The sequence below is a fragment of the Scomber japonicus genome, chromosome 11, assembly GCF_027409825.1.
Source record: "Scomber japonicus isolate fScoJap1 chromosome 11, fScoJap1.pri, whole genome shotgun sequence".
Lineage (NCBI taxonomy): Eukaryota > Metazoa > Chordata > Actinopteri > Scombriformes > Scombridae > Scomber > Scomber japonicus.
The window spans coordinates 11,721,839-11,735,012 of NC_070588.1; the positions used below are offsets into that span (position 1 = coordinate 11,721,839).

The 13,174-nt window shown below is 39.0% G+C and overlaps 1 protein-coding gene across 1 annotated transcript in view; it reads left to right on the forward strand.

Annotated features, from left to right (window-relative positions):
* dars1 (aspartyl-tRNA synthetase 1) overlaps positions 1–13,174 on the forward strand; it is a 31,638-nt gene that overhangs the window by 17,609 nt on the left and 855 nt on the right. The window contains exons 9-17 of the mRNA XM_053328616.1: positions 1,711–1,770; positions 4,060–4,171; positions 5,877–6,011; positions 9,389–9,536; positions 11,088–11,234; positions 11,554–11,596; positions 12,166–12,246; positions 12,828–12,939; positions 13,091–13,162. Coding sequence (XP_053184591.1) covers positions 1,711–1,770; positions 4,060–4,171; positions 5,877–6,011; positions 9,389–9,536; positions 11,088–11,234; positions 11,554–11,596; positions 12,166–12,246; positions 12,828–12,939; positions 13,091–13,162 — 910 coding nt within the window. The remainder of the gene's footprint in view (positions 1–1,710; positions 1,771–4,059; positions 4,172–5,876; positions 6,012–9,388; positions 9,537–11,087; positions 11,235–11,553; positions 11,597–12,165; positions 12,247–12,827; positions 12,940–13,090; positions 13,163–13,174) is intronic.

Consider the following 13,174-nt stretch of genomic DNA (forward strand, 5'->3'; position numbering starts at 1 on the left):
CTTTCATAGCTGGCAGCAACTCTTAATTCCAGATAAAGAGTGATGCATTCAGTAATCCATTATTTTTGCCACTCACAGTGTAGCTTGTCATTTCTGTCTATTACATACTGCTATATGTGAACAGTGGATTGGTTTAATTCTTTATTCCACTCAAGACACATTTTTGTCCTTTTCTTTTTAATTCAGTTTTATACATTTTGATGCAGTATCTGTTATCTAAAATTGTCTAATCATTAAATAACCCTAAAGCTGTGCTAATACTGACCTCAGCAGACATTGGGCCAGATGGAAGAACCATTCGTACGCTCAGATTCATTCTTAAACCATGCGTACGAGTGATTTACAAGGATTTGCCATTTTGGATTTTCTCTTAGGTACGAACAAAATTTACGAGACCTGTCGTACCTGTCACGCACAACCAACCGGCAGTCCTCCAAAGCAATAAAACATGACTCTTACTGTCTAATTGTATAATGGCAGTGTGCCAACGTTATCATGTCTTTTGGGGGAACTCAAATTTTCCCTGGGGGTTGGGGGGGTGGTGACATCATATACTAGCTAAGCAAGATGTTTATCAGCACAAATAAGACGCATAGAGGTTGAGCTGTTGAACTGTTACCCTCATCTCCAACGTCTTCTGCCGGCTTGTCCTCCGTTGTCATCTCGTGTGTTAGCAGGTCTGTGCTGTCAAAAAAAGTTAACACAGAACTAGCTGCACCTTGAGAAGAAAAATGCCTTTTAGCAGAGTTACTGAGCTGCATTTTGACAAGTCTAAAGAATATGAATTTGTTTGAGTTCTGAATCTAAGTTTGTTTCTATTAATAGATTAATACTATTAAATAATGTATAATGGATGCAGTGTCACATTTTTTTCTGAAACTGTGGTTCCATCATATCAAATATTTACTATTATATTACTAATTTATATGTAATATTATGAGCAAATAAATATATGGGTCGCACCCTGCCAGTGCCAGAGACAGCTGAGAGCCCGTCTTTGTTTATCCAGTAAGCCTATCTGTGCAGCTGCAGCAGCGTCCCAGGTGTTTTCTGCCAGTATTCAACATGTCAGTCACACACTTGGAGCAGCACCTGCCTTCCCAAGAGTAATGCGGCCTAACAGCCCTGTCTATGTGACTGTCTGCCCATCTAACCTTTTGTCCCTGTGCGTGGGGCTTTTGGGAACAGGATGTGGCTACACAGGCTATTAGCTCAAACCCCAGCCGGCCCTCTGAGGAAGCCTGACATCCATGACCCTGGAAGCTGTGGTTCCTCCTGTGATGAAACATTTACTCTTTTATTTGTTTTAGTGTGTTGGTTTCTTTTTCTTTTTCTCCCTTATTTACCCTGATATCTCCCCAGATGTCTTTTGTTGCAATTGACCCAGTAATAGTTGCTGCATGGAACAAAGCAACCACTTCTTCTTCTTTTTTTTTTTACTCATTGGTGTTTAAGCTGTATGATCTCGATGTATAGTGGACCAGTTTTGTCTTTGGTTTTTAGATTTTCATGCTAAAAATGACTAGTATTGCGTGTTTCTGAATATTTTCTTCCTTATAAAGTTGGAAAAGCCTCTAAAAACACATTTACACATCACTGCCCACAAACACCCCTGTGAAAAGAAAAGGAGCTGAACACCTACATTGTTGAATATTTCATAGTTGGAGGCTTTTTGGTGATTTGATTGTGTTTTTTTTTGTTTGCCCTCAGGAAGGCAGAGCCACAGTCAACCAGGACACCAAGTTAGACAACAGGGTGATTGATCTGAGGGTAAGTTGCTACCAACCCTGAATACATGACAAAGTGTACTGAGTATTTGTCTTGATTTGTCCTGATATACAGTATCTAATCTCACAAGTGGCATGTTTACGTTTGAGGCTTGTGGTGTTGTTCGGCGTGATGAAAAAATGCTGTCAGTTCAGTTATTTGAAGCAATACCTGTTTTAGGTTTTTACAACATCCTGTTTAATGGATGTAGTAATCAGAAATGTACAATTTTAAAGCAGTTTTTTTTAAATAAAATGAAAGCAAGCAACCTTTTAGAAGCCAAGTATGTGCAGAGTGTCTAAATGCAAAGCAATCCACTGCTGCTCTAAAGTTAAAAATGAAAGTCTGTGATTTTAGTTTGTTGACACTATCTGGAAGAGCCTCGTGCGGTGTGGGTGAAGTGCTATACCTATGTGAGCAACAGTAGAGATAAAGCCGCAAGCGTCTCATTGTTTTGATCTGTTCAACCTACGTGAAGGATGCCACATACAGGAAGGCATCATGTCACACCGCAGTACAGAGCAACAACACCTGCTTCTCTAACGCTACACTTTGAGCTCATGGACACTTTGAGAGACCAGTGAAGCTATAAAGGGGTTGCCAGACAGACAGACAGACAGACACTCAAACATTCCTCTATAATAATTTAGTTTTTAAGGAAGCCCCTTTCAACTTGGTCATGCTTTTACACATAAAGGTCTGACTAAGAACACAGTGGAAAAGTTTACTATCTTCATTTTAATTTAGTTTGTATAAGTCATTTCGATCTGACGCCAGTTACGTCGGCAGTTTTTCGTTACTTGAGAAGTTGTTCTGGTTTCAAGTAGACTCAAAACAAATCCTCTTTCAGTAGCAGTTACATCAGTATTACAGACATATAAGAAATACTGATTATATATATGAGTGTCAGTATCCTTTAATTTGTCATGTGTTGATTTTGTTGTGCCTGACTTACTAATTCATGACATTGGTGTAAAAATCCTCCATAATGCTGCAATATTACTCGTATTGCTGACCCAGCACAGAGAGACTTGACACCGAACACACCAGAATACAGTCCAAATATCTACTGGTTAAATTGAGTTGGGCTGAATGATTTTGAAAAAAAATATCTAATTATTTTTGAATGACACTGTTATAGCGATATGATATTCACGATATTAGAGGTAATCATCAATTTTACATCATCACTCAAATTTTGATTGAAAAACATTAAAGGGGGGATTTTTTTTTCAGAGATCTGCTATTTGAAAATTATAGAAAGCCATTTTTTCATTGCGATTTCAATACAATTTCAGTTAACTGTTCAGCTCACCAAGTGAACTAACCCCAGGAAATGTTTAAACTTTCTTTTTGGAGCAATGAAACCAAACTGTGGTGGTTTGTCACCGCGTTGGGGTTTTAAGATAGTCCTGTTTTAGGTTTTAGGTTTTAGGGTTTAGGTGTGTCTTTGAGGTCCCTGTTGTAAGGGGACACCATCAGATAAAGTGCCAGTTTGACACTTACACTAACCAACAGCCCCACCTTCATACCCAGCCACTAGAAACTTGCTGTAAACAGGAAGTGCTTTCTAATACATCTAATGCTTTTTGTTACACTGTCCTGCACAGGGTGGGTTCCCCAGATTTAACACATGGCACAGCCCATACAGTGATACGTGACTCAGATGAGTCATGGGAGTATTTAGGGTATGATTCGCTTCAATCGCTTTTTCTAGATTTTATCAACTGTTTTGAAGTAGCGTTTGACGTGTTCCATCAGTTCGTCTTTTTGTTAAGTATTCATATTGATTGTGTCTCAACCAGACATCCCTGTCTACAGATTAATGTGTTCATCAGAATTTAGATATTTTCACATCTTAGAAATCTTTTGACTATTTGAGATGAGTCAGTTGATTTTAAGGGAGTGTCCTCTTACAGTTTCTACATGCTCTGTCACCTAACCGTTGCAGTTTTGGGTTTTTTGGGGGCTTTAGGTTACATACTTCACTGTAATCTCCTGGTTTACTTTGAACAGCGTTACTCCCCACCTTGATTTCAGCATTTAGATTTGCAATGATAGGTGTAAAGTTCCTGGGGCTCTCACTGGGTTTAAATGCATGTCTTGCCCTTGCCAACAAATTAATGTTTCACCCTTCATGTGGAGAGGAGCTGCATGGACAGAATATTGGCGCCCTTGTTTTCAGACATCTGTTCAGATTGTGTAATAAAACCAGTGAATCATGCTCAGTGTGGTAATGGCGCTGTGTGTTTGTGTGTGTGTGTGTGTGTGTGTGTGTGTATCCTCCCAAAGACGACCACCAGCCAGGCCGTCTTTCGCCTGCAGTCAGGAGTGTGTCAGCTCTTCAGAGATACCCTCACCAACAAGGGCTTTGTGGAGATCCAGACCCCCAAAATCATATCAGGTATAAACATACTCTGTCACACTGCTCTTGCCCCATGGGAACACTTAGAGTAACGTGTTGAATCTTTTTCGATTTACATATATCAGTAGTAGAACACTTTTTCTATATCACGCCCACTGGTTTTTATTGTGAGTCACCATGTGACAGTTGCAGCATGGTTGTATTTCCTGTATGGGATGTCCATTTTTTTATGTGTGAAATTCAAATTAGGAACCACACTTGAAGTTCACAAGCATGGTTTCAGTGATGAATCATACCACATGCACGTACTACACGAACTCCTACGTTCAAGAGGTTTTTGAAAGTATTCGGTTGTTTTGAGACAAATCAGGATTTTAATCCAGTCCACTGGGAATTCTGATGCATCGACCAACTCTCCCATCAACGCCTCTAGTTTCACATTTCCACAATGCCTCTTCTCATTTGACATGGAAGACTTTCCTTAAGCTTGCTCCCAACAGACCTCATCTTGCTTACTGGAAGAAGAGAAGACTGTAAAAAAAAAAAGACAAACAGAAATCTTCTCACCAACATTCAGTAGTGAGAAGCTATTTGATTGTGTCTCTCTTATACCGGTGTCTGTTTCTTAACATCAGGTTTGACAGATGATTTGGTATTCTACATGCAAAAAATGTAACTTTAATAAATGCACAATGGAAAAATTGTGCAGCTGAAGAAAAATCATTTTTAAAGTTTTAGGTTTAGGAAGGACATAGTAACCTTGAATGATATCCACCGAGGCCTCATATTGGCTTTAGATACATATTCAGATTATTTTCTAAAGATTTAAATATGTTGTTTTCAAAGAGAGAGAACATTATTAAGGGATCTCTTAAGGTACAGGCTGTTTCAATTTTCATATGGGCACCTGTCTATAATTGGTTTAAAAATATCTTTTAATGTTTTGAGAAAATGCCCACTCCTAGATAATGAAAGTCAGTGACATTTTGAGTCAAACTGATTTGAATAAAGATTCTCTGACACACAAAAGAACAGGCATTCTGTACGCTAATCTACAGTCCACAGCTTCCCACAGGCCTCTCATATTTGAAATGAACTGTGACGAAACAATTGGCCTTTTTCACTTCCTCTTTTCTTCAGGATCCAATGAAACGAGTGAGGCTGGCACCTCCAAATTTAAAACTGGCGCTCTTTTTTTGTTTTGGCGGCACCTGTGAATGAACAGTGTGTGCTTTTTTTTTACAAAACCGCATCTTCCTGCCTACACCCATAACACTTACTCTGAACAGTTTGTGCTGTATCAAACCACACCCTGTGTTTGACCAAATAGCAAAAGATGCTCGTTGACGTATGTATCAGATAGTAACCACAGTACAGTTATGTAACTGACCTATTTTACATATAGTATTATATAACTGTATTGATTATTGGGAAAACATGATCCTCATTCATATACATAGTTTTTTTTAGATGACCATTAAGACCATTGCTTTAAATGACTTTTGTCAAAATTCAGCAAATTGCTGTGAAATTGTCTCTGGGACAGTTTTTGCTGGCCCCAGATATGTCTGTTTCAAAACTGGGTTTTGAATTAGATTTCCAACTGAAACACAGTTCCGGATGGTCACTGAGTCAGCTGAATTCATCATAAACTCTGTCAGCCATTGAAGAATATGGTCATTATGTGCTGTGGGGTGTTTAAAATCCCCCTTCATGTCTAATTGTTGTCTTTGTCCACTTCTAGCTGCCAGTGAAGGTGGAGCAAATGTCTTCACAGTGTCTTACTTTAAAACCAGCGCCTACCTGGCTCAGTCTCCTCAGCTCTACAAGCAGATGTGCATCTGTGCCGACTTTGACAAGGTCTTCTGTGTGGGTCCAGGTAAGAATGATTCCCATCTGTCCCTTTTTAAAATGTTCATTCACTCATGCCAAACAGCGAAACGAGCAGCAAGAGTGTCATGAAAACGGTAGACCCTATTAACTGAAATTACGTTTTAAAATGGCTCCAAATGTATTTGGATTGTTAAACTTTTAACAGACCTCCCTCTGTTGCTGTCACTTTGGCTAAACCTGCTGCAGAGCGTGGTGTGTTAGTGAGACAATGAGGCCAGTAAAAGACTTTATGGTGCTGTATAGCCTTTAAGTCAAGTCAATTTTATTTATATAGCACCAAATCATGAGGGAGAGGGAGAGCGAGAGAGAGAGAGAGAGAGAGGGTAGTGCAATGCAAGTTCCACATGAGGATGTATACTTATAATAATGGTGACAATAATAATAATTGCAGCAGTGGGTGTTGAGCAGGATCACAGGGGCAGTAAATGGCTTCCAATCACAGATCCAGATTCTGCAGCTTCGTAGTCAGAAATACCCACAGAAAGCAACAGGAGAGGAGAGAAACAAGAAAGCACAAAACTACAGGAAAGAGAAGATGCAGAGTTAGAAACATACATTAATGGGACATAAATGTGTACAGATGGAGAGGGGTAGGAGGGGAGAAAAGCTCAGTGCATCATGGGAAGTCCCCCAGCAGTCTAGGCCTATAGCAGCATAACAAGGGGCTGGTCCAAGACAAGCCTCGGCTGGTCCTAACTATAAGCTTTATCAAAAAGGAAAGTTTTAAGACTACTTGTTAATGTAGAGAGCGTGTCTGCCCTCCAGGCCAAATCTGGAAGATGGTTCCACAGGAGAGGAGCCTGATAGCTGAAGGAACTGCCTCCTTTTCTTTTTTTAGAGACTGGAGGGAGCACAAGTAAGCCCTCATTTTGGGAGTGCAGTGTTCCAGTGGGGTAATAGGGTACTATGAGTTCTTAAATATATATTATAGTGCCTGACCACTCAGAGCTTTGTGGGTGAGGAGGAAGATTTTAAATTCTATTCTGGATTTTACAGGGAGCCAGTGCAGCGAAGCTAAAACGGGAGAAATATTGTCTCTCTTTCTGTTTTTTGTCAATACATGTGCAGCTGCATTCTGGACCAGCTGGAGAGTCTTCAGAGACTTGTTGTTGCAGCCTGATAATAAGAAACTGCAATAACCCAGCTTAGAAGAAACAAAAGCGTGGACAATTTTTTTTAGCATCTTTTTGACACAGGATGTGCCTGATTTTTGCAATGTTACATAGGTGAAAAAAAGGCAGTCCTTGAAATGTGTTTAATTTGGGAATTGAAGGAAATATCCTGAATAAAGATAACTCCCAGATTCCTTACTGCGGTGCTGGAGGCCAGAGTAATACCATACAGAGTGGCTGTATCACTAGATAATGTATTAGGGCCAGACACAATAACTTCTGAGTTTAGCAGCTGAAAATTGCAGGTGCAAGGGTACCCCCATCTACTTAGGCAAGCACACACTGCCACCACCTGATTGACTATACAATATCTAACGAAATGCATGAATACATTAAATCCTATGCACCACCAACCACTTGTATCTGTTGATAGATTATTCTGCTCCAAGACATAATAAAACATTTGGCAGAAGGATGCCCATTCAATGTTCCACTGACAGAACCAAGGTCTTTGTTTGCTTCTCTGTAAGTCCACCAGAGAAATCAAAGGGCTTCAGGTCATCGCTGCTTCTAAGGCAAGAATGTACTCACCACTGTTGCCTTAGTTACAGTTGCACCAACACATCAAGTAAGGAGAATTGGGATCAACTCTCCTCAAAATCCCACTGGCCAGAAGTACCGGTGTGCTTAAATGTTGCTTCCACAGCTATGGAGCCTTTATCTGAAATCAGCCAAAGAAGTCCACCAGGGAACAAACAAATGTAAACACAAGGCTGGTCTTTGGCACAGAGGAGCAGGTGTCATGCTTTATGTGTTTTGAATTGTTTTATTTTTTTCTTAGTAAATATATTCAGGGGTCAGGTGCATAAGTTCGAGTAGGTTCTAAACTGAAACTCCTACAAAAGGATACAAAGGGAGAAATATGCATAATACACTCCGTATGCTATATCACATGTATAAAGCTATAGATATGCATGGGGCTGTTTCATAAATCTCAATCATTGTGAAATTGTGTGCATGTGCACATGGCAGATTTCCACTCCATACAGGCAAATGTTGAAGTGCAGAAATTAACTGTTTGCATGTATGTGTAAAGACTACTCCACTTGTCTTTTGACCTCTCAATGAAAAGAGCAGAGATAAGGAAGAAGCTCAGTTTTACATTTAAGTGGTCATCCAACTTCAGCGGAAAAACTATCTCTGAACACTGACTGTAAGTCATAAGATGTATTCAGATAGGATTTTCATCCAAGTTGCATCTTTATCAGGTCAAAAAGTTACTTCACCCATATATAGTATCAGTAGGTGGAGAATTTCGGACATTACTTCTTTTCGGGTTATATATGCATTTCAAAGATGCTTTTGTACAACATTAAAAGGTTCCGTCCGTCTTTTTCTAGCTCACAGCTGTGCTGCTTGAATGTATTCTTGATATTTTGATGTTCTACCTTTGAACTTCTATTATTCAAGAGATGTAGCTAATTGCTTTGAGATGTTAATCACCCTGTGCAGGTTCGATGATAATCTACCCCTATCATTATAGAGCCTGTCAGCCAATTGGTTTATATACACTGAATATATACTGTATGGCAACCAGTTTTTTTTGTTGTCTATTTGAATACATGTAGTAGCTTACAATCAGTGTGCAGGTGCCACTTTTTTCATTGATTGTGCCTTTTGAATAGCCTTGCACCTACGTGTTGTTCGTATAATTATACCTCTTCAATTATATAATTGTATGAACATTACGCACAGCTCGGGCTAATTATATGTGACAGCTAATTGTATGTAGTGCTCATTAAGTCACTTATCATAAATGCACCTGTCATCAGTAGAGAAGTCTTCCAACTTCAGAAAGGAAACAAGTAATTATTTAGTTTAATAGCTGTCCTCAAAACAGGCTTTACATTGTACTACGGATGAAATGACAAGAAAGGAAAAATGTGAGTTACTCTTTGTGATAATATTGTACTAGAATTGCTCATAGACATGTTAGTGATATGTCCACATTTAGTGAAATTTCATTGGATGAGGCTGAGTTTAGCAGCTGCATTGTGAACCTCATGACCTTTTTGATAGACATTTAGCTTATGGTCCAGTCAGGTGCAGATTTAGGGACTTAGCATCCCCCTGATAAAATGATCCTGCACGAGGAGCCATTTTAACAAAAGATGACACATTTCCTCTCCTTCTCGCTGCTGTGAAAGGCTTCTATGTTTAATACATTAATATTAAATCTCAATCACATCAGTTTTCAGAGCAGAGGACTCCAACACCCACCGTCACTTGACTGAGTTTGTGGGTCTGGATATTGAGATGGCCTTCAACTACCATTACCACGAAGTGATTGACTCCATCACTGACACCATGGTCCAGATCTTCAAGGGCCTGAGAGACAAGTAAGATCAAGATCTAAACAGTTTGAGGTATTTTTATCTGGCATATGAAATGGGTGACAGATGCAGCTGAGCCTGCCTGCTGTTGTAATTAGTTGAAATTTTCCAAATGATCACATGTTGAGACGCAAGTTCAGATTGCACCAAAGATACATGTGCAAAAGGGTTTCGAGTCTTTTCGTATTTGACAGGAAATTAATTTTGACACAATCAATTCCTGAGGGGAAAATTTAGTAAATGGCAAAATGTCAAAAATAAATACATTCAAAAATATATATATATGTTTTAGCACAACTGTTATAGCAGTTGAATCCAGATGAAATGCTGTCACCCACTGCTGTCTGCTCTGTTGAAAGTCAGTGATTTTCACTCAGTCAAGTGAACTGCCAGCAAGAAAATGTAACGATGTGGCTTTATTGCCTCCTAGTGGTGTGAAACAGTGCAGCACGTGTACAGAGATGTGGGAGCAGATTGACTAATGAAGGTGAAGCTCTGATCATGGATGAATTCTTGCATACTGTGAAACGTTAACTATGAGCAGAAACATCCCCGCATCTCCTGTCATCTCCCCTCCTGTCCACTATCCAATAATGTTATTCAGTGCCTTAACAAATAATTATAATAATAATAAAAATACATTTTATTTATAACATGCTTTTACAAGTGCTCAAAGACGTTTAAGAAGACATTCATTTATTATTGACTGTTTTGCTCTTTTTTTGTTAACAAGTTTTGAAATCTGTATCTATTATTGGTTCCTGTCTTGTAAGCTGTTGGCTTGAGTGGAGGAAATTCTGACTGACAGTCTGATGTGACGAGAGCATTTATGAAGAAAAGAAGAGGGGGAATTATATTAGACAACACACAAACTCTTTTCCACTGAATCAGGACTTGTCAAGACTGGATTCACTAAATGTCAATAAATGTCTGTGGAAAGAAGTGATGCAGAGATGATTATAATAGGTTACTTTATAAAATCATTGCATTTGACAACTTGTGACCACTGCTCTACTGTTCCTCTTTCTCAGTGACTGTTTGTTTTTTGCTCTCATGACTTTCCAGTCTGTCTTCCATTGAAGTAATTAATCATTTTTCGTGTGCATTTGACAGGTTTTCCAGCACTTCAAGCTCCAATGAGTCAGTCTCTATTGAGCTCTGTTAGTTGTCTCTTGTTGCTTTGAAAATGCATGACAATATTGATTGTCAGAAGTCTTCTGAAAAGCTGATAAATGATGCTATTTGGTGTTCAGTCCAGTATAACCAACCCTGGGTTATGGTGGTGTTTTATAATGGTGATTTGGCTAACATCCATTCCCCTCTACAATGGTATTTTTTCCACTGAAGTATTTTTAATACATTTGATTTTCAAACACAGTAGAAAATTGTAAGCGATGCCTGCAAATATTAAAATATTATCTTATTGACCAATGTGACCCTTGTTAGGTCAATGGTAAATTTGGACCTGTGAGTCACTGGGAAATCTGTACCCAGGTTATTAGTAATTAATGTGTGTGTGTGTGTGTGTGTGTGTGTGTGTGTGTCTGTTTGTATCAGCTTCCAGACTGAGATCCTGACGGTGAACAAGCAGTTCCCCAGTGAGCCTTTCAAATTCCTGGAGCCCACTCTGAGACTGGAGTACACCGAGGGTTTGGCCATGCTGCGGGAGGCCGGGGTGGAGATGGGTGACGAGGATGACCTCAGGTCAGAAATGATTATACGCCCTTTGCCCCAGATCCCAGTCATCATGTCAGATGATTTTATTCAATGGAAGCAGAAACAAACTTTTATTTTATGTGAGGAAAGGAAGTGAAACACCTGACCCATAACTCAGCAACATTTTCCCTTTCAGTTGTTTCATGTGATTAATGCTGGCAAGCTGCTGTTGGTCATATTATTGGTGTAAAATCACAAGTCAAGGTTTAATTAGATTTTTTTTGTAGCATAAAAGTTATAGGCAGAAAAATGTGACACAATAATACATTTATTTGTGTTAAAATGATTGCCTTTTTTTGTTCTATAGCACACCCAATGAAAAACTGCTTGGCCGCCTGGTTAAGGAAAAGGTAGGTTCAAATGTGTTTGGTCATTTAGTGTCAGAGTGTATAAATCTGGATATTGATTAATGTGACAATAAAAATCTCTACAAGGTGTCCTTCTGATATTCTTTTTCTTCACATGTAATTGCACTCGGATAAGTGTAGGAAATGTGTTAATGGTTTTCAACAGGTTAGAGAAAACTCTTCCTCTCACATATGTGGATTTAAAATATGAGTCACAGCGTCAAACAGCACTTATCACATCTGCCTTCATCATAATGCTTTAAAAGCCAAGGTGGTCTAACTATCAGGTCATGACACGGAGAATTTCCAGAATGATCTGAGTCATGTTTCTCTTTGTGGATTTGCCAGAACAGTTCATGCAAAAGACATATTTTACAGAATTTCATAAGTGACAGAATCGTCATCATGTTTTGCAACAATGAGAAATGTGTCTATAGTGCAGAAGGGAAAAGTTCATTACAAGTACTTTATGATTGAAATTGTTCCCATTTATATAATGTAACAAAACACCTGTCTTCATTAATACTCACTAAAGACTTCTGACTGTTTGAATCTGCCCTTTTTTTTCTCAGTATGACACTGACTTCTATGTGCTGGATAAGTACCCACTGGCTGTTAGACCCTTCTATACGATGCCCGATCCAAGCAACCCTGTAAGTCTCTTGGTCGAACACACACACACACACACACACACACAAAGTTATTGCCTGCATAGCGGGGAATGCAATAGCAATTTTTTTGCAAATGAGTTTTGTGGTTGACCTGTGGTTGAACTTGCTCTGAGGCCATGGACTCTTTAGTCTTCTGTATATTGGATATACTGGCTTGCAAACACCACAGTGGAATTCTTTTTTAAATTAGTAACGTTTCCTGTAGTGCAATCATGACAAATTTAACTTGGGTAATACAATAGTTTTTTCACTATTAGTAATATCTCTGTGGTATGAACATGTGATCTATATTTGGCTTCTAGCACCAGTTTTTTTAATCAGTATTGGTGAATTTGAATTCTGCTAAACTGTTTGATGACTTTGCCATGTTTTCTACTTTTTTCTTAAGTACTGCTGTAGTCCAGTGTCAATCTAGGCTACAGGACTGTCAACTTGCCATCCTTCTTTTAACTTTCCAAGTCTTAAATGTCTTTGTTGCGTGTGGATCTTTGTTTATAGTTTCATTAACTGTTGATATCCTCATTCTTGACCTCATAGGTGATTTTCTTTTTGTTTTTGTCCAGAAATACTCCAACTCGTATGACATGTTCATGAGGGGAGAGGAGATCCTGTCTGGAGCTCAGAGAATCCACGACGCTCAGCTGCTGACAGAGAGGGCCAGCCATCACCAGATTGGTAAGAATTATCGGTTAAAGGGGGATTAAAATATTTGGATACGATTTTGTCTTGTCTTTTGATGGTTTGGGTCATGATTTAAACAAAACATTTGAAATAAAAAAATAATTCAAAGTTTTAAACTTTTTCTTTTTTTTAAATGACACTGCAGATCTGGAGAAGATCAAGTCATACATCGACTCCTTCCGATTTGGCGCTCCCCCACATGGCGGCGGAGGCATTGGTAAGGAATCCA